Source organism: Artibeus jamaicensis, unplaced genomic scaffold, assembly GCF_021234435.1.
Source record: "Artibeus jamaicensis isolate MK-2021 breed Jamaican fruit bat unplaced genomic scaffold, CSHL_Jam_final contig_387, whole genome shotgun sequence".
Taxonomy (NCBI): Eukaryota; Metazoa; Chordata; class Mammalia; order Chiroptera; family Phyllostomidae; genus Artibeus; species Artibeus jamaicensis.
In genome coordinates, this window is record NW_026521812.1 from 7096574 (window position 1) to 7118655 (window position 22082).

Genomic DNA, 22082 nt, shown 5'->3' on the forward strand with positions numbered 1-22082 from the left:
TTTATTTATCTTTGGAGGGGAAAGGAAGGAGAGAGGGAGAGAAATATCAATGTATGGTTGCTTCTGGTGCACCCCTTACTGGGAACTGGCCCCTGCTGGGAACTGGCCTGCAACCCACGAATGTGCCCTGACTGGGAATTGAACCGCGATTGTCTGGTTTGCAGGCCCGCACTCAATCCACTGAGCTACACCAGCCAGGTGATGATTTCTTGTGTAGTAGTTTTTGAAAACTTCTTTGTGCCACAATTATTTGACTGTGTCAATTTTTAAATAACTTCTGAAGATAAATTTGATAACATTGTTTTTTATAGAAAATTGTCTTTTTTAAGCCTTAAAATTTATAAGCATAGAGCTTGCCAACTATCATTTTATGTGTCAAATTTTGTCTTATCTAGTTATAGCTCCTTGAGAACTTTGTCTATTTGTGCTTTATTTTTTCTTGATTAAGTTTGCCAAATATCTAAAATATTTTATTTTTATATTCCTAAAGATCTACCTTTTGGATTGATCAGGTCCATTATTTTTCTGTCTTCGAATTCGATAATGTTTTTTCAGTTAATTTTGTTTTGTTTCACGTGTAGAATTGGTTAAACTGTTTACTTCAGTGCTTGTTTGATAACGCAATTGCACTCACTTGCCACTGAGCAGAGCCTTCTCAGGTTTTCATATGCTGGGTTTTATTATTATTTTCTATCTCGCAGTTTTAACTTTGATTCTGAATTAAAATTATGGGATGTTTAAGAAAGTATCTTCGTAACCCAGTGGTTCCTTTTTAAGATTGAATTTTATTTTATTATGAGTTTCTCTAAATATAATTCTCTAGAAGTATATCAAATATGTTCACATATTAATTTTTATAAAGAAAAGTTTATTTTATATATCTAGCATTCATCTCGTGATACTGGAAAGAACACCTCTACCACGTTTAAGGCGATACCCAAACTTAACATGCAGAGCTGAAGCTTTTTGCAATAGGCAGTTAAGCATAAAAGTTACTGAACGGTATGCAAATAAATATATACATACTGATTTCTGCAGGTAATTTCATGTGGAAATAAAACAAAAAGAAATTAGAAAATTCATGAGGAAATACTTTCTTGACATTTGACTATCACAGAATAACACCTTATGCAACTAGTTCCAAAGGTATCCGATTTTAAGTCCAACTAGTGTTATCAAATAAAAGCACACAAAACCTGTCATTTAGAGGCTTATGTTCATATTAAAAGATACTTTACTATAATGTTCTAAAAACTATAAAACAGACCTGCTTAATAAATTTTACACATAATTAACTACCTCCATAGAGGACAGGATCAAAAAAGGTAGAGATAAATATTATGGAAAGGCCACTATCAGCTAAGAATCAATCTGAAACTGAATGAAATGATATGTTAAATTATAAAATAAGTGAAATAGTGATATTCACTTTAAAATGTATGCTCGTTCCTTTCTGGGGTTTGGAGGGGCGACGATATGATTTGCCATGCATCTGAACCATTTATGCAGATGGATTCTTTGATCTATAGGGATAAGCTATCTCTGGCCTTACATAAGAATAAATTCAGAAAACCAGTGTATCTTATTTTTTTCTTCTTTGAAGAAATGGCTAGGAATAAACCCTCCCTCCCAGGTCCGATGTGCATGCTGTACTTATCTGCACTCTCCCTGCTCATGAAGGACTCGTGCTAGTTGTATCTGTGATTTCACAGCATCATTGGGGTTTGATTTGTGGCAGTGGCACTGAAAAGTCAGGCTTTGTCCCTCAACCAGTATCTGAATTATATGGCGTGTGATGTCAATAAGAGGGCTTTTGCTGTGCTCTACAAATATTCCGATAATGAAAGTGTTGGTATGTGAAGAAGGCTACTACTACTCTCTTGAGAGTAACGAGTCCAAAAAAAATCAAGTGTCTCTTTTGGTGAAATCACATACTGAGATAACATCACTTCACCAAATGGAAAAAATATGTAAAAACCCTAACTTTATCAACTATACTTAATAATTTAAATTATCATTATATTAACTTCTCCTATATTTTTTGGTAAGTTCTTAATAACTAAATATAATTTGATGCAATATACAAAAATGTGAAGAAATATTCTGGGTAAGCTAAATAAATGCTTTAATTTCCTGAAAATGTTAAACAACTAAAATCTAAATAATAAAATATCAATATGTTTAATGTTAATGATTTCAAGTTGATACCATTTTAATATCATGTTCTAATTGCAATGCTCCTTGACCACTCTGTTCCACAGAACTTTACCAGCTTTGAGGATATAATTTCCCCAGTAGAAATACATTCTCAATTACAGTGGAGGATGAAAGGTATTTGGCATTGCTATACCAAATGTTAGGCAGACCTTGAGAATTTCTAATTTCCTCTTGATTGGACACAGTGTGGAGGGGAAAAGCCACGGTGCATAGCTGGGAGACTGGGGTTCCAGTTCAGGAGCTGCAGACGTGCTCGATTCCTGAGCCTTGTCTATACATAGACAGACTACACCACCATGGGGGTCTCTTCCAGGTCTAACCGTATGAGTCTAGGGTGTGTTTTTAGTGGGAATAAATAAATAACATAATCAAAATGAAAAAGGGGATCATACTGTTTTTTGAAGGATCTTTCACCAGAGCATTTGTTTTTGCTACGCTGTCTGCTAGTTGATTATAATTTTTCTTCAGGCCATCGAGGTTCTGGTGGAGATCTTTAATCTGTGCCAGTACGTTTTTTGCTGTGTCATTTGCTTGTCTTGCTTTGTCCTTAACAGCTTGCAGTTTAGCGGCTGTGTCTGTCAGCAGAAGGTATGAGAAACAAAACCAAGGGTCTGGAGTTAGTAGCTTAAACCATGTTTGCCAAAGCAAGACTGAAGCTGGCTGACCTTGGGAACACACGCAAAGGGAAAGGCTGAACTTTGTCTCATTCAGTTGTAACAAATAAAGTAAAACTTTAGCTAAATCAAATTTTCTCAGGGACCGTTGCTATGAATACCTGATTAGTTCTTCAGAGAGCAAAGTGATTATTCCAAACATTCATTGTAAAAGGGAATACTGTGATTTGCTGTTGTACATATTAAAGAGAGAAATTTATCCATGTGAGTCTCGTAGCTTCATAAAAAGTAGATTTAAGACTTAATCTGCCCATCCATGTCGGGGGTTGGTGGAATTGATGTATTTTAGTTTAAGGGTAGAGACAGATTTCTAGGTATGTCAGACTCCGTGTTCATGTATTTACATTTGCTTACAGCCCTGGAAATTTACTACATGCTTTCTTACTACCGAAGAGGTGATGTGAAAATCTAGAAAGTTATTTGGATTTTTCACATTAAAAAAAGTAAAAATAACTAAGGTTTTATTATTTTCTGCATTATATAAATATGTGATTTGTTTTCTTGATCACATTCATATAAGAAAATATACTGTAGACATAGATGCTTACTAGTGTATGAGGATTACTGGTTAAGACCACAAGCTCTGAAGTTAAGCTGTGGGGTGCAAATCGCATATATTTCACTTTTAACAATGACCTTCAGTATCCTACATCTCAGCTTGTCATCTGTAAAGTGGGAGTAATAGTACCATTCACTTTATAGGATTAGTATGAGGAGTACATACACTTGAACACACTGAGTAAGCACTCGATAAATGTTCGTAACCCTTGTTATTATGTTACACTATGAAAAATATGCATACAGTAACCTAAAGAATAGTATTTTTTGGTATACCAAGCAATCACTTCAAGTACTTTTAATAGGTAGGAAGATATTACAGATACGGTTCAGCTGTTAATGGTTTTGAAAGCTAAACCATTTAAGGAATTGACCTTTGCTGAATGACACATCGAGGCAGTTGGCTCTCACCTATTAATGCAGACACAGTAACAACCTGCGATTTTGTGGTAGTACATCAACGTTTCAGAGAATAGCATCTGTATGATTTTATACTTTCTACTAAAATAAGACTTTCTGGGCTAAACCATGAAACAAAAATACAGTAATGAGATGGCTGTGTTTTCCTTTTTGTTATATAGGCCTGTGGATGTTGGTTAAGGTAGCAAACGATAAGGAATATCACAGCATAAAGAATTGTTTAGTTTCTTATTCTCACAAAGAAGAATTAATAAGGAAATGTGTTTAATATGCTGACCACAGTACAAGTGTAATGTTAGAAAAAGTGCTAGAAAATGAAACATTCTTTAAAAGTTTGGCACAACTGACACAATTTACAGCGTCCTGAAAGCTCACCGTTTGGAATTGCTAGTACCTTCCCCAGAGTGTCATTCAGGGCTCCCAGCAGATGCCTGTTTCTGACATCAGCATCTTCTAATCTGGTTTTCAAGCCGTTTAAATGGTCATCATTTACTGTGAACAGAAAACAAAACAAACAACAAAAGATAAAACAATTTTAATGGTCTCTGAGCTTATACCTGGATATACAATTTCAGGTTATTGTAATGCAAAGTTTCCAGAAAGCAAGACAATCAATTTAATTCATTTAAAATTATTTATTGGCATCTATCCATAAGAATATGCATTTCAGAGTATAACATAAAATATGTGTGTGTAGGGCCATTCAACAATTGTCTTCTTGGTATCTGATTTGATTTGATTCTTTTCTATGGAGGAAAAACTTCAAAAGAACGGTCTTACACTGCATTTGGGATGATGTCCTCCTGCCATCACTCGCACTGTCACGTGTGAAAAAAAAATATTACCCAAATGGAACATTGGATTAGCTTTAAAAAAATCTCAAATCAATAGGATTGTTATGTACAGTCTCCCGATTTCAGTCAACATCACTTATTAGTACTTGTCTGAAATGAAAATAAATCAAAGGAATGGAAAAACAATTTCTCATGTATTCCTGTTAAACTGTCCTACTTTTTAATAGAGAAAACCATATTGTACAAATTGCCTTCAAATAAGCTTTATGTAAGTTTATTTCTTGCTATTTTAGCATGCATTCTTTATCATTGAAAATGTCATTTACTAGATGTAATATTATAAATGTAAAATTTCCAGTTTCTTTCCATTAGGTCTCAACATCATATGAACTTTAGGTTAGTTCATATTATAATACTAAGCAATATTATAATACTGCTTATAACTAAGCAGTTCAGTGTCTGAGGGTAATAATATAAAAAATAAAAGTTATGAAAAGTTTTAGAGGAAGAAAATACAGATCTAATCTACTGGTAAAAGAATGTTCATTTGAACACTTTACCTTAGATAGGTATCAAACTCCAAATGTATATGAATATTGACTCTGTTTTCTCTTTCTTACATTGTTTATTAGTGAGCAGTGGAACTGAATAAATGAAAGGTAAAAAACTCTACATTTCCCACAATACTTTTTACCTCTCCTGACTGAATAAAGCAGATTGTTTCTTGAACATCTCCCTTGGGAGATGCTTGGTAATTGATGAAATTAACTGCCCAGAAATGCAAAACATAAGTTGAAGGCAGAGTCCATGATTGGAGAAGCACACTGAGTACGGAAGGAGGGAGCACCCTGGTTCTGCCTGATCTGACCTGGCCAACATTTAGTGTCAGGAATGACTGGCAGCCGCTGAACCTGTGTCCGTTCCATGTTAGTGCTTGTCGGCTTTGCTGGATTAGGTTACTTAAGCCTCCCATCCTAACTTCTATGATGCATACACCATTACCATCTCCAATTTACCAAGGAGGAAACTGAGGCTTAGAGAATTTAAGTAAGTTTTATAAATTTGCATGGTTATTAAATGACAGCATTGTGATTCAAATTCAAGAAGTCTCATTTCAGAAATTATGCTTTTAATTACTGCATCTTACCAAGGGTTGGGGGTCAAGCAAGGATTGGTGCAACACATTAGGCAGGAGTGTTCTTCCCCACCTCTGCTTGCTCCCCCTTCCTTTCTCTCCTCTTCCTTTCTCCTTTATTACTCAAAATAATTGGTTACAGATAAGGAAATCTTATGACCCTCACATCAGCAATATATATATGAAGTCTGCCCAGAAAAAGTCCAGCCACTGTTGATACGATGAGAATGGTTTGCACAACATCGATGTAACCTGGCAGCCAAGGAGGGTGGACTGGAATGCACATTCATGAACAAGGACCACTTCACTGCACTAGTCAGTGGGGGGTGGTAGATGCTGTTGAGTGAGCATGTGTGCTGTGTGGCCATCACATTCAAAGTGACTGAGCAAGTAGAGTAACAAATCTGCATCAAATTTTGCATTAAGTTTGAATATTCCTCTTCAGAAACTATTTGGATGATTCAGAAGGCCACAGCTATGGGCAACTGGTGATTGGCAGCTTCATCACAACAGCACGCCCACTCATGCATCACATGCATCATGCAGAGTTTTTTTTTTTGGAACATCAAATCACTCCGGTGACTCAGCCCCACTACTGACCAGATTTGGCACTTGTGGTTTCTGGTTTTTCCCAAAACTAAAATCACCTTTGAAAGGGGAGAGATTTCTGACCATCGATGAGATTCAGGTAAATATGATGGAATAGCTGATAGGGATTGGGAGAACTGTGTGAGGTCCCAAGGTGTGTAGTTTAAAGAGAACTGCGGCATCATTGTCCTATGTACACTGTTTCTTGTGTCTTGTATCTTCTTCAACAAATGTCTCTATTTTTCATATTACATGACTGGATACTGCCTGGACAGACCTTCTGTGGTCAAATTGGAATGATTGAGAGAGGGTTAACACTGCCTAAATGCAAAATGGGAGGCAAATGTGCAAATTGTGCAAAGCGTTTCACATTTCAAAAGATAATGAGCAAAATATAGAAATCTTAGTTCACAATAAAATATAAACACAGACTTAAAATAAAGCAACTGACATTTCCATGACTAAAGAATTATAAAGCCAAGGAACAGTGAGATAACATTTTTCATCTATCAGACTGGGAAAAGTTTAATGTTTGATAATACCAAGTGTGCACAAGAGTTTGGTAGAAGTGCAAATTGTTGTCATTTTTTTGAAGAGCAATTTAAGAAGTTAATTAGAATTTTGAATAGACATATATTTGACTCAGCATTTCTACTCACAGAAATGTACCCTACAAATATACTTGTAGAAGTATATCAATATATATCTCCCAGGATATTCATATAATATTTATTTATAATAGCAAATAAGCTTAGTATTGGGGGATGTTTTATATCAATATGACATATTCATGCAGTGGTATATTGCAGTTTTTAAAAAGAATTAGATGAGTAGGTGCTGACATGAAAAAAAAAGAGACTCTTAAGACCTTTCTATGAAAATAACCAAGGCAGGATATAAATAGACTGATGCATAAACAAAAATTGGGCAGGGTGGGTCCAGTGGTGGGTACGTGGGGAAGAACATACCAGAGAACCTTGACTTAGATGGGAAGTAGAAACAAAACAAGTAAGGGAGTTAATAGTGTGAAGGGAGTGTACTAAGACCTTTCATTTTATACCTGATTGTGTTGGCTAAATTGTCTTCTCTGTGCAGATATTTTTGTTCTTTTATTTAAAATAGTTGAAAAATATACCTAAGCAACTTTAACAATGGGAGGCTGCCAACACCAAGACTGTTATTTTCCTCACCTTCCTGGTACCCAGAATGGGCAGACCAGGAGAGACTACATCTAGCAGAACAGAGTCCAAACAGCATTGATTTGACTGTGTGCCCATCTTTTTTAGAGTTCATTACTCTGGGTTTTCAGAGGAACTGAGCAGGTCTCTGGCAGTGGGAGAACAATCTTCATTTATTGCCTTTCATCTGGGAAGAGTAGGGAAGGGAAGTGAAGGTAGAGTATTCTCAACTGTCAGTGTTTTGATGTGAAGAAGATATACCGAATACATTAACTAATGACCCACTTCATTCCATGTAAGAGTTTTACAGGCAGGCAGATGAAACCACTGCTATACTACAGCAATATGGGCACATAATATTGTTTATTGCACCTTCTTTTAAGTTCCAAGCCAAAGACCTGATCTCACTAAAAAACAAAGTGTAAAATATTCCAGCAAAGCATGGCTTTAAAATATCAATATGCCTATTTCAGTTACTAAAATATTATTTTTAATGCTAATTCTTCAAAATGTACTGTCTAAGAAATTAGGTTTTCTCCTCTGTCAATTGCAATTTATCTTTTTAAAAACTTATGTTATATTTATTGTCTGGACTAAAATAAAATCTTTGGAGTGGCTATGAAAATGTACTTTCAGGAATTAAGTCAGTCTGATGATAACTGTGATATTTATATTAATTCCTTGAGAATAGTTCAAGGGGTGCTCTTTTGATATAAACTTGAAAGTCTTTATCAGTTAAGGAAATGGAATAGTATAAATTTCAGTTCTTAGCTTCTTGATCAGATTTGATTGCTTAAATGATGAAGTATTCAAAATGTTCTGACATGAAAGACACTCATGCATGATGAAAAAAACATCAATTTAAAGGGCATCCCTTGGTTTAAACTGTTCTATGTATTCTGATAGCAAACACTGACAAAATCAGAATCGTGCCAATCCTTTTGCAGCAAGACTGATCTGAAGAACATTGTTGGTGATGTTCTTCAAGCACCAAAGCAGTAATTTTGATCTTCTGCTTTCTGTACTAAAAAGTCAAAATATAAATACTCTGACTGGCCTGATTTCTATGTTTTAGCAATTTGATTCTGATTCCTTCTTAAATTATTCTTTCTTAGGTTCTGGTCATTTTTGGAAGTAGTTTCTAGAATATCTCAAACCAAGTCTATACACGCTATAGCTCGGTCAACAAAAACAGGTCAGTAGAAGTTGTGTATAGATAAAGATTCCATGTTTTAAACTAGAAATCTCACACAACTATAGCAATGAAAACATAGAGAAAGAAGCACTTGAGGTGGCTGTAAGTGAAAAGATAAGTGAGGTGAAGTGTAGGTATAACCAGTGGAAGGGAACATGCTGGAGGTCCAGTTTGAAATGGAACATGGTCTGAGAAACAGAATCACTGATAGTTTTTAAAAAATCCAACCCGCTTCTTTACTTGCAATTTGTGGAGATCAAGAAAAAGATCCAATTTATAATCCACAATGACATTTTGTAGAATTTCCCCAATTTCTTCTGCTCTTGGGCCCATTAGCTGTAGCTAAGTCATTCTCATTATTTTCTCTGTAGGTGTCACGCCACCAAATCTCAAAGGCTGTCTACACAACTTCTTCAGCTTTGGTTCTCCCTTCCTGATCCCGTCTCACACATTAGAATGTCCAATGTGCAGAACTGGGTTTGACAGAGACAAAGCTCATAAAGTGCGGGAAAAAAGCAGGGCAGCAAAGGTAGACAGTGCACATGCCCTGATGGTATTATTTCCCTTTGGTGCCTAACCATTGACAAGACAGACACACCCATATTTTTTGGACCAGAAGACACACCTAGGTTTTAGAGGAGAAAAATAGAGAAAAAAAATTGAAACAAAAAATGTAATAAAATATTTAATAATATAAATAACAAAATATCTCACCAATGTAAATGTAAACGGAACTCAACAGCAGCATCTAACAACCATTATTCCTCCCAAATTTGGGGGGGAGGAAAGAAAAAGAAAAATATGCATCTTGTAGTTCAAAAATATGGTATTTGGAATGAAATCCACTAGACAGAGTTGTAAGTTGCTTCCACTTATAATATGTATTTACTCATGTTTTCCATGTTCTTAACACTATGCTAGAGATTACAGTTAGTTAAATTAGAACTAATAATATTGAACTATTCCATGTAATACATCAAAATAAAGCTGTTACATAATTTCTTTAGTCATTAGTAATGTTTTCCTTTCCAAAACCTTAGCCTTTAGAAAAAGTGTAGTGCCATGAAATCAATAAGGTTGTAGAGTTGGAAGATGTTAGTTAAAATGCCTTCTATCCCTTACTTTTTACATGTATCAAGTGAAAATAACACCTTCCTTCATATGACTGATATGAGAAATCAATGGTAGGATACATAAGAAAGCATTGGGTTTATCATAGGCAGTTAGTAAATGGTAACAAAGTCATTCACAGTAGTTTGATAATTTGCATTGGTTTGATAATTGCCCTGCTGTATTGGCCAGTTCTTAATAATGTTATCTATAAGTCACTTTCTACTTTATTTAAACTGCCCGGTCCAGAACAAATTTTGCTTATTCCCCTTTTATAGTTTCTAAACATATGTATATGGTCCTCATTTTCAACTAACTACAAGAGTGACATTTTCAGATTTAGCAGAGATACTTTAGTTGACTATTCAAATAATCTAATTAAGTTCTTCAAATGAAATTTTATTTTGTCTTAATATGAACAGGGCACAAATAAATACTTTGAGAAAATACCTCATTTACAAGGATGAAATCTGTAGACCTGCTATTAATTTTGAAAGTCTGGTTAAATATACTCAACCACCAAATTGCCATCTAGATAATATTTTGCAACAAACTTTTTTATTTCCGTGACATTTGTCTTATTATGAACCACTACTTGTATAGACTCATTATCACTTCTCATCTGCTCCTTTACAAAAAAATGAAGAAAGACTCACTCTTTAGGATTTCTTTGTAAAACAAAATTTCATTAATCCATATAACTTCTGTTTCCTACAAATGTGCTTCATTGTTCCAGACCCTCTTTTCAGAAGGGAGAATAGGTTAATTTCTGCAGTGATTCTACTTGTAGTCCTGACACAGAAAGTTTGGAATAGGCCAAGGATCTATATGGGGTCACATGGAAACCTTGATTTTGACCTTCCTGATAATGAGAGACTCCTTCTACTCTCAGGTATTCATCCACTTATTCATTCATTTATCAAACATTTGTCAGGGCCATGAATGTTAATGTGTTACCTTTTGGACCATGGCAGAAACCCAGAGTTTTCTGTCCAGCAGTGGTTAAAAGCACCAACTTTGGAGTCAGACTAATCTATTAGTCAGGTCTAAACTATTAGCTCTACTACATACATGAGGTTTAGTCAAACTGTTAATATTTCTTTAACTTACATGACTGTTTTTACATACTACAGGCAGCCAGCTTCACTAAACTATATGATTACTCTTTATCATTTATTCATTTCACTATAATACATTATATTTTTATTTTTGAATATTTTAAGAGCATAAAGACGTACGATTTTCCTCAAGTCACTTTACTATAACTTTTTAAGATCTACAGTCCTTCATCTTCTTAATAATGGAATTTCTAAAGAGCCTGCTGCCTGAGTCAATGCTCAGGCTCCTGAGATGCAACAACAGCCAGAGCAGGCTCCTGAGATGCAACAGAAGCAATAGCAGCTGTGCCAGGAGTAAAGCTGGGCGAAATCGAGAGCTGTGCGCCTGTGCCAGGACAACTGTCACTACATTTGACCAGGTTGCCACACTGTCTTTCCACCTTTTGCATGTCTCGCCTACTTTCCTGTCATTCCTCTGCATTCCTTTCCTCAGTTACTGTCATGAGCTTGGGACGCATCCTATTTCTGACTGCTTCTTTTTCCCTGACTTGTGGAGGAGTGACCATGCCTGCGGACCTCTGAGACTGCTTAATGTGTTCATACAGACACTTGTTACTAAGAAACCCTGTCCTGATGCAAAAGTGCCAAATTAGACCTTGTTCAACACGGGCACAGGGTCTGATGGGCCCTCAATAACTGTTTCACTGCAACTGAACACGTTCTTCCTCCAAGTGGAGGGTCATAGTAGGAAGCCTGAGGAGAGGAAGGAAGGGCATTTGTCTGTGGCAGGATGTTGAAAGACTTAAGACATCAAGGGAGAGGGGATTCCTCTCTGCAGCCAGTGGGATGAGAAACCAAATGACCAGACATCAAAACTGCGTCTGGTTCCTCTCAGACGAGCTCTAAAACCTGGCGTGCATCTGTATGTCTGTTCCGTTTGGGTCAGCAAGGTACTCTAAAGGAGACTGAACTTGTACACTGCTAAGTAAGACAAGTACTCTTTGGTTTCAGTAGTTCTCACCTTTTCATGTTTGCCAGTGTTTTTCTGCTTTCCACTTTAACTCCTAAAGTGAGTCTGACCTAGTTTTATTTTCTTCATTTTCTCTATTCACACTCCAAAGGAGGAACTACAACTCCGTATCAGCAATTTCCACAAAAGAACATTGCTCCGTTCCCTGGACTATGGTAGGCTTGAGGATCTACACTTGATCTCACCCATATATTCTAAAAGACTTTCTTTCTTTTAATCAATGGGACAGATCTTGTTTGTCTTCCACATGCTTACTTATGGAAAGTCTCATTCTAGCAAATGGTAGTATGTGAATTCAAAAGGAGTGTACCTTTAATAATAAGAGAATGCCTTAGCCAAAATTTAACCTGTGTATCATACTTAGTTTAACATCACTGTACTATCTCTGTTTACTCTCCTTTTGCAATCTAAAATAATGACACAGAAACTTAACAGGTCAGTAATTGCAAGTGTATTACAGTCACGATTGCAGAACCTTTCTGATATAACTGTCTGGACTGAATGACTGAGTGTTTGGAGGATTTCAGTATAGCAGGAAAATATTGATTTCCTGGATAAAAAATTAATCTTGGAGTAATTCTGGTGCTGTTCTGTGTTGGACAGCACCACATGTGATGTGATCCACTGATTCAATATTTTTGGGTGTGGGAATAAATATTTTTATCTCATGTGAATGCCATCCATTTCAAAGACATGTTATCTGTTTGTTCCTAAGTAATTAAATAATTTCACTTAATTTGGGCAAAGACAAACATTCAGGATAAATTAAGAAGTAAATAAAATTGAAAAGTTACTCTATATGTGATAAGGTATATACTTGTAAAATCTTAGTATTCTCAGGCTTGTAATGTACTGCCCTCAACTTCATCCCTTGTCCTGTGTTGGGAACCACCCTTCCTGCTTTCAGAAGCTGTAACCCGCTATGGCTCAGGCCTTGGGATCATAGACCTCTAAGGAGACAAAGCTTATTTTCCCAGCAGGGGTGCTCCCTCTGCCCCTTTTACTTCATCCTGCTTGGCCCTGGGTGGATGACTGGTTAGCCAATGATGGGTAAGATTTTTCAAGGGAGGGATGACCTAAGAGGCACAGTCATGATGGGGCCAACAGGGAAGTACTTGAGGGGCTATAGAAAAAGGGGGTGATGGACTCTCACCCCTCGGCTTTGTCATAGCCTGAGTCCTTATTCTGTCTGTAAGAAGTCTCCTAATGGTTGTCTTACCTCCACTGCCTGACCTAAGCCTGAAACAATTCTGGAGGGCAGTACAGCCCTGGGCAGAAATAGGTTCCCTGAGGGCAATCAGGCCTAAGAAAGAATACATAAAATCCTGTGAAACCTGCTTTGCTGAGAATGCCCTCAATTTTTCAATAAGGGTCCAAAGATAAAAGGAGTTTGTTTCTCAAAGTTTTATGGCCCTTTAGCAATCTGACCCTGACTCAGAATAAGCCCTCACAGTTCTTTGAATGTTATCTATTGTTTTATGATTATCACCTGGCAATGACTGAGGAGCTTCACACCCTGTATTTCTATGCAAATTAAAGCCAATAAAAGCTCATTGAGGAATAGGCTCAAGGCCCTTCTCCTCTGAGAGACTGGTTGCCTTTCCTCCCCAAGCAGATCATGTCTTGGTAGACTTATTCTCATTTGTGCAGACTGGGTGGGAGGGGGCTCTATGGGTGGAGCCCCCCCACAACCTGTTCATACTGTGTAAGAACCTCAACTGGCTATTTTATTGACAAAATTTCTTGTCAGCCTGAAAAGTAGTGTTAATTCATCTCCTAACTCATGGTCATCAATTAGTACCAAGCCCCATATCCATCAAAAAACGATTTTTGTCTCTACAGACATTCAATCAGCCTAATGTAGACTGACTTCAAATCAGAAGTGAACACAAGGGCAGATTCATTTTTAACAAATGTATATGCAAAAATTACAAGTAAAACAAATCACTCCCAGCAAGTCCAAACTCTCTCAAGGCAAGCACGGCACGAAAATGGCAAGAGAGCAGCATTAAGTCATTCGTGACTAAAATGTACAAACTGACTGGATTGTACTGAATTAAACTGAGTAAAACATTAGGAATATGGAGGATACACCTTGTACTGGCCTCACAATTTTTATTCCTTCTAACTTGAGGTGCCATAGAGAGAGAAATGACTAAACCTTTATTGTAACAGCTGCTGTCAAGAGTGTTGCTCTGTGGGCCTATTTCAGCAGGTCCTGGTGGTGATATATGGCATTTCCCTGATTAACAGCCATTGTATAACTTCTGTAATTGGCCACAAATCAGAGCAATGTCATAATGTAGCAAGAAAACATTCCCATCTTTGTCAGGGGTTGGCTTGGATTTCTGGAGGAATTATGACTTGAATAGTTTGTGGGTTTCATTGCTTTAAATAATGTACTACCTGAAGTACAAAAAGGGACATTTAAACTAATGAACATTTCTGGCTCCTAACTTGTTCTACAATGCCTACCCTTAGGTTTCTTTTTCCCTTGAAAAAATTCCTAAAAAGGAGATTCTTTCTTCATTTTTATAATAGAGCCAAGGACAGGGCAGGGAGCAGGTTGAGGTGACTGAGGCATTCTCCTCCAGTGTAGAATTTGAAGGGGGAACCAAAAAACTCAGTGTTCAAGATAAAAATGACTTTGACACACTTAAAAATTGAAATTAATTAAAAAATATCAATGGTGAACAAAACATTAAAATCTTAAGTAAAAAACAGGATCTCGCCCTGCGCCTGCATAACTCACCTTATTTATCTCACCCTAGCTGCAGCTCTAGTGAGGACATTGGATAGGGAAAGTGACCAAAAGTCATGAGATCAACTCAATTTGTCCAAAAGGAAAACAGGTCTTGACTCATTATAGTTACTCTTCAGCTTATAATAAGAGCAGTCTCCTGCACAGAATCATATATATATATATATAAAGTTTTGTTTTACCAGTGATACACAGTCAAAAGCATTTTACTATCAAGGTACCATCTATGCTGGAGACAAAACTTGTAATTCCATAACAGCCTTTATTGGAGGCCATGGACTATGTTTAGAGAAAAACAAATATACATGAGTATAAAACCCTTTCTCTTTCTAAGGTTAGTAAAGACAGACATCATTTTTTAATTTAAAAACCATGCTTATTTCCTGATTTGAGTAGTGATGTTATACACTAGAAATATAGTTAAAAAGATCTTGTGTTTATTCTCATGAAAATGAAATGCATGCCCGTGGTTGTAGTGGTTTGAAGCCTATGAGAAAGATATGATGAACAAAGATGGGGCATGTCATTTAGATGGGGTTTAAGTGGGGTTAGGTTTTCTAGAGAAGATAACATTTGAGCTAAATCTTGAAAGTCTGGCAGAAGGTAGTTCAATAAAAAAGAAAGGATGATGAGGCATTTATGCTATATCTGCCTAATTCATTCCTTTGTGACTAAGACTTCTTAAGGCAGAAGAAAATGGGATTTTGTGTGGTTAAAGTTTTATCACACTTTCTCTTAAAAGTCACTAAACTTTAGATATAGATACAATGATGCTTTAAAAATTAGGTTTAAAATGATAAAATATTACCCAATGCAAAATGAAAGTGAAGACAAAATATTGTAAAATTGGTGAGATAGTTCACTTGCATGAAATCCAGATAACAGTAATAGAAATTATGCTGAAACTATAATATTTTTCTAATCATGTAACAAAATATCTTACCAATTGTAACTACACCTGACCTGAAAATAATAATCAAAATGGGTCACTAACCTTTCACATTATTTGCTAATTTCTTGGCTTCATTAAGAATCCCGAAGCTTTTCTGAAGAGATCCTTTGGCATCTTCCTTTAATGAACCCTGAGGACCTGTTGCCTGGAGGGAGAATAAAAAGGTGTGACATCCAAAACCATAGAATTATGGAGACGTATCTGTAAGGAGCAGGTAGTTGTTACACAGAGTTTACTTTCAGGAAACCATTCTGGACTACAGATTTAGAATAATAGTTAACAGTATGTATTGGTGTTTAAAGTTAGTAGACTTTTTATTAGGAGAAGGGAAGGCCTTGAAGAGAACCCTGAGAATTCCAAAAATTTAAAGGACACGTAGAGAAAGTGAGGTGGCAAGGTAACCTGAGATCCCGGAGAGGACGAAGTGAGACTATGGTTGCATAATATTATGGAAATGAAGAGATAAAGAAGTATCTGAAAGCATGATGTCTGGCAATGTTGCAAGGATATGCCAGGTCAGTGTTATCAAGGGCTGAAGAACAGTCAAGCAAATTAACATCTAAACACATCCACTGACTTCACCCCTAAGCACATTTCACTTGCATCATGGGGGAGGAGCATTTCCTGTCCCTTAGGTGTTGAAATGAGAAAGAACATCGCTCCTTTTTTAAACGTGTCTCAAAGTACTATGGCAAAACAAAATCTTCTAAATGACAATCTCTGAACCACAATCATCTCTCAGCATAGTGTCTTTGTTGAGCCTTAGATTAAAAGAGGTGACACAAAGATAATAGAATGGTATGGAAAAAGAATAATTTACTTTTAATGTCTAGTTACCCATTTTAATAGTGTTTGCTCCTCAGCGATCATTACATAATACATTATACCAAGAGAAAGATCAAATAAGATCTTATGTTAAATTTGAAACTGGGAAAGTGTTTCAGGGTGCAGGAAGAGCTAGAGAATGCTAAACACTTACTGTTGAAATTGTAAATCTGAATTCAGGTAACCCTAGACATAAAACTCTTCAAAGATATTTGCAGGGACTTAATAACATTTTTTCTTGCATCAGTCACATTATTTGAGCATTAGACTAGGAAAGATTACAGAATTTTATACTGTTATAGCAAAATTTATCTTAAGTTGTTATACCAACAGCTTTCATTTAAATAATCTATTGCTCACAGAACAGATTGATTGTAGAATGCTATGATATCTACAAATGAACATATTGGAAACATCTTTATAAATAAAAGGGACATTGTGCATATATATCCAGCATTTGGAAAAGAGATGGTAAATCTAATAAATTATTCTATGGAAAATGAAGAGTCTCTTTAACTGAAAACACAGAAATTATTGGTCTTATAGCTTTTTTTGGAAGTTAGATACAATAACATTGCATTAAGTGGCATTTATCTTGGAAAAAAAGCAAGAGTGCCAATATAAATGCCACAAATGCAATGTACCTTATTAAAAAAATAAACCTCAATTACCCACTCAGGTTCTGTATTCGTTCCAAATTTATATGCCATTCTTACTTCCTTGGTAACAAGTTTTCTGAATCAAAACAAGTTAGAAAGGAGAAATTACAAAAAAGGAGGACAAAAATTCTCTCAAAGGCACTTGGAAACAGCAGAAGTGACAGCTGATACTCTGTCTGACAAGGAGAAAAGAGAAAACGCACAAGTGAAGAGAAGAGATTTGAAGCTCAGGAGCTGGAGTCAGTTTGAATAGGGAGAGAGTAGGTTTTAGGAAATAATTCTGCATATCACAGTACTAGGGGTCATTCACGAGACTAGACTGAACAGGACAGAAAGAGAGAGAAATTTCCTTATAACCTTGAGGTATGAATGCTTTTGCACAGAAACGATCTGACAAAAATTAACAGCCAAAATTTTAAAGCTAACCTTGGATATGCAAAGTGAGGCATAGGGGAAAAGGAAAGAGAGAGAAAAAGAGGGAGAAGGGCCCAATGACATAGAAAGAGGCTACATTCTGAGCTGTGAAAATTGCTGAATGACAATGATGTCCAATATCTATTTTTCTCTGCTTGTTTTAGATTTGTCAAAAGTTGTATTAAGGCATAAATAAACCTGACATATTTACAATTTACAATTTGATAAGTTTTCACATAAGCTGAAACCATCACCACAAAGTAGAGAACACTTCCATCAATTCTTTTTATTCCCTTCCTTCTACCCCTCCTGGTCTTCCCCTCCTGACCACACAAGCACTCATCTGTTCCCCACTACTATGAGTGATTTATAGTATTTTATATCGATGGAATCATCCAGGATATACTCTTCCTTTGTCTGGCTGCTTTCATTAAGTGTAATTATTTTGACATGCACCCACATTGTGTGTGCATCTGATTTACCCATGTGTATCTGATTTCTTTTGTTGATGGGAAAGGAAAACGAGGACACCTTCAATGGGTGTAGAGTTTCCATTGTGCAAAGTGAAAGTATAGAAATCTGTTGCACAAAAACATGTATAGAGTTGACACTACTGCACTCTTAAGAATACTTATGATGATAAATTTTATGTTATATGTCTTGTTTGTTACAATAAAAGACCCTTGAAATCCTCCTCCCTCCAAAAGAAATATGATCCGTTTTAAAAATTTATATAGATAGGCCCCGATCTAATTATTCATTCACCTGTTGCTGGACATTTGGATTATTTCTAGCTTTAGCTATTCTAAACAGAATATATATATATATGAATGTGTTCAAATCTCTATATGAACATATGCCTTCATTTATTTTGAAGTGAACACTAGAAGTGAATGGGCTACATGATATGGAAGGTGTATGTTTAAGTTTTTAAGAATTGACCAACCTTTTTCCAAATTTCTTCCAGCAGTTATATTTATCCACATCCTTGCCAATTTTTCATATAGTCAGTGTTTTCATATTTTAGACATTCTAATAGGTGAGTACATCATTTTGGTATTAATTTAAATTTTCCTTGTGAGTAATAATGTTGAACATATTTTCACATACCGTTACTTATTTACCATCTTTTTAGGTGAATCGTTTGTTTAAATATTTTATTCATTTTTATTGGGTTATTTGTTCTTATTGAGTTTTGAAAGATATTTATGCATACTCTAAATATAAATCTTTTATCAGATATGTAATTACCAACTATATCCCCTTAGTTTGCAGCTTGTCTTAATAAGTGGTTGGATTTAACATTGTCAAGAATTTTTGTACCCAATACATTTCAACTTTTTGTAATGTTTTTGTCTGGTTTGTACCAGAGTAACTGGCCTCACAGAGTGATGTGAGCCATATCTTCTCCCCTTCAATTCTCTGAAGAAATTATTATTTTTCCTTAGATATTTATTGGAATTTAACATAGAAATAAATCATCTGGAACTGAATCTGTGTGTGTGTGTGTGTGTGTGTGTGTGTGAGTGTTTTTAAGCATAAATTAAATTCTTTAAGGAATATAGGGCTATTTGAGTTATTCACTTGTTTTTTAATAGTCTATTTTTACTGTATTTTTTCCATTACTATTTCTCTCCCATACACCCTCTTCCACCTCCACCCGCCCTCTCCTCTCTGCAATTACCACACTGTTGTCTGCGTCCATGAGTCCTTTTTTCTCAATCCCTTCACTCCCAAACCCCCCAAGAGCTGTCAATCTGTTCTCTATCTATGAGTCTGTTCTTTTCAAGTTATTTATCTGTGAATTATGATGATTTTCGTGTATTTCTTTGAATCTCGTGATTTTCAAAGAATTTGTCCATTTCATTCAAATTGATGAATTTTGGCATCAAGTTGTTTATAATATTCTTTTATTAACCTTTACTATCTGCAGAAACTGTAGTGATTACACTCCCTTTATTCCTGATATTAGATATTGCTGACTTTTCTGAATTTTTTGATTAGTCTGCCTGGATAATTATCAACTTATTGATCTTCCAATGGACCCTTGCACCTTCATCCAGCAACATGGCCAAGCTCTGACTGAAGTCCATCTATTGATAGACTTCCCTGCTGCTAATTTGCTATTTTCTTGCATTTATCAATATCTTCTGTCTTTTGCTTCCAGTCATCTTCCTTTTCTTGCTTTCCAGGAAGCCAGTGATTTCTTCCTGGATCCTTAGTCAACCAATTCTTGTTCAGATACAGTAGCAATAAGGTCAGGAAAAGCAAGGAGGCTGGGAATTTGATATGTGGATAAGAGACAACTATTTCAGTTGCAAAAGACTGTAGAGCTTATAAAGGACAGGGTGAAGAACTTAAGCTGTGAAGTGGATTAGTGTCAATTTCAGAAAAGTGTAAATATCCAACGGAGGAAACAGGACAAGAAGCAATGTTGAGCCATTGGACATTTCTGCATAGGTGCGTGTGATCAGAGCCTCGGTCCACGAAGATGAATTGTGCAGCTATATGGAAGGACAAGGATGCATCTGTTGGCTATTGTAATAGCACAGACCAGAAACAAGAGAGTAGTAACCTCAGGCAAGGGCAGTGGAAGTGAAACGTTTGGGTTCAAGGGACACAGGTTGCAATGTTTTGTGAAGCACTGCTAAATATTAAAGGGCTGATGGCATACACCTGTAAGTTATGAGCAGCATACCAACAATCCAGGTTTCAAAGACAAGCCTTACAACAGAAACACACCAACATGTTATGGATGAACAGAACTGTTGCAGCTCATTGGAATTTGGAGAGTTCTTTCCCCAACACTGCCGAGTAAGGCACTGAAGCACATCAACACTATCAGAACAGGTGATGAAGAAGCATTTTCCAAGCTAATTATACTTCATACATATTTATAAGCATCACATCTGAGTTTCTGAGCTGTGTCTACAGCATATGTGAAATATAAATGAGGTTTTTAGAGTTGCAAGACATGTTGTTTCTGTTTTTAGAGATTGTATTTTTATAAGTTCTCTCTGTGTGTATATATGTATATATACATTATATACAAATTAGATAAAAACTTATAGAATCACACATAATAAAATATTATATATAAATTATTGTGTATTTTGCTAGTAATTATTTATAGAATATGAAATAATATAAGATAATTAAAGAAGGAATGATACAGACAAATATGTCTAGAAAGTTTTAACACAGGGTTTGGCACTTAAATAGCTTTTCCGACATCTTAGTTTTGTTCTTCTTACAATTTATTAAATATTTATAGTGACTCTTGTTAAAGGATCACATCACTGATTAATAGATGAATGAACTGATTAATTTACCCCACAACAGTTTTTAGCAGTCTCAAGCACTGGAGTAAGCTCTGATTACTCAAAGAGGGAAAGACTCTGCCCTTCCTCACGGAACTACAGAGAAATGGGAAGAAAAGCAAAAAGTCCTTTATAAAGAAGGTGGTTACTACCATAACGGAACACAGAGACATCTAAACATCGTCAGAGGGGCTCTGCTTGGAGAAGATGTGAGGATAAAGCCTGAAGGTAAGTGTTCAGGATGGTAAACCTGCACCCCAGGGATTTATTATTTAAATAAGTAAATTTGAAAGTTATTGTTTACATCACTTTCTATTCTTTTTTAAATTGGTCCTCAAAAAACTTTTTAGTAGAGCCAAATTTTCTAAATTCATCAAAAGAGTTGGCTCTAAGGAAAGATACAGAATGTTTTTTTTTGTTTTTGTTTTTACTTTTTAAAAAAATTATTTATTTTTAGACAGAGGGGGAAGGGAAGGAGAGTGGGAGAAAAATATCAGCATATGGTTGCCTCTTGTGCGTCCCCTGCTGGGAACTGGCCTGCAACCCAGGCATGTGCCCTGACTGGGAATCGAACTGATTCTTTGGTTCATAGGCCCGTGCTCAATCCACTGAGCTATACCAGCCAGGACATGTTTTTGCTTTTTAAAGAAAGAAGTAATTAATATTGAACAGCATAATTTATGACCTATTCATTATGAAATAATATTTTTAGAACATGAGTCTTAAACATTTCTGAAGAGCATAATATTCTGAGATAATATATAACTCATGTGATTTTAAATTTAAAATCCTTCTTTAAAAGATTTTATATATTTATTTTAGAGAGGGGAAGGCAGGCAGAAAGAGAGGAAGAGAAACATTAGCGTGCTGTTGCCTCTCACGCGCCCCCCACTGGGGACCCAGGCATGTACCCTGACTGGGAATCGAACCAGCAATACTTTGATTTGCAAGCTAGCATTGAATCCACTGAGCCACATGAGCTACAGCTAAATTTAGAATCTTTTTAATAAAGAAAACATTTCAAAATGTGCAGGGGTATATGTAAGGGCTGGTCATTAGCTGCAATGTGTTCATGTAATGTACTCATCAAAGAAACGTATATTAAACTGTTGATAAAAATCAGGGAGAACTTTCTTACTATAATAAAATTCTCAGAAGAAATGGTAGAATTTAGATCATATACATTCTAAAAAT

At 35.9% G+C, this 22082-nt stretch overlaps 1 protein-coding gene across 5 annotated transcripts in view; it reads right to left on the reverse strand.

Annotated features, from left to right (window-relative positions):
- LAMA2 (laminin subunit alpha 2) overlaps positions 1 to 22082 on the reverse strand; it is a 511376-nt gene that overhangs the window by 71512 nt on the left and 417782 nt on the right. For all 5 annotated transcript variants that reach the window (XM_053664793.1, XM_053664792.1, XM_053664790.1 and 2 more), the window contains 3 exons: positions 15713 to 15815; positions 4245 to 4361; positions 2610 to 2792 (listed from right to left, as the gene is read on the reverse strand). In XM_053664793.1, the coding sequence (XP_053520768.1) occupies positions 2610 to 2792; positions 4245 to 4361; positions 15713 to 15815 (403 nt within the window). The remainder of the gene's footprint in view (positions 1 to 2609; positions 2793 to 4244; positions 4362 to 15712; positions 15816 to 22082) is intronic.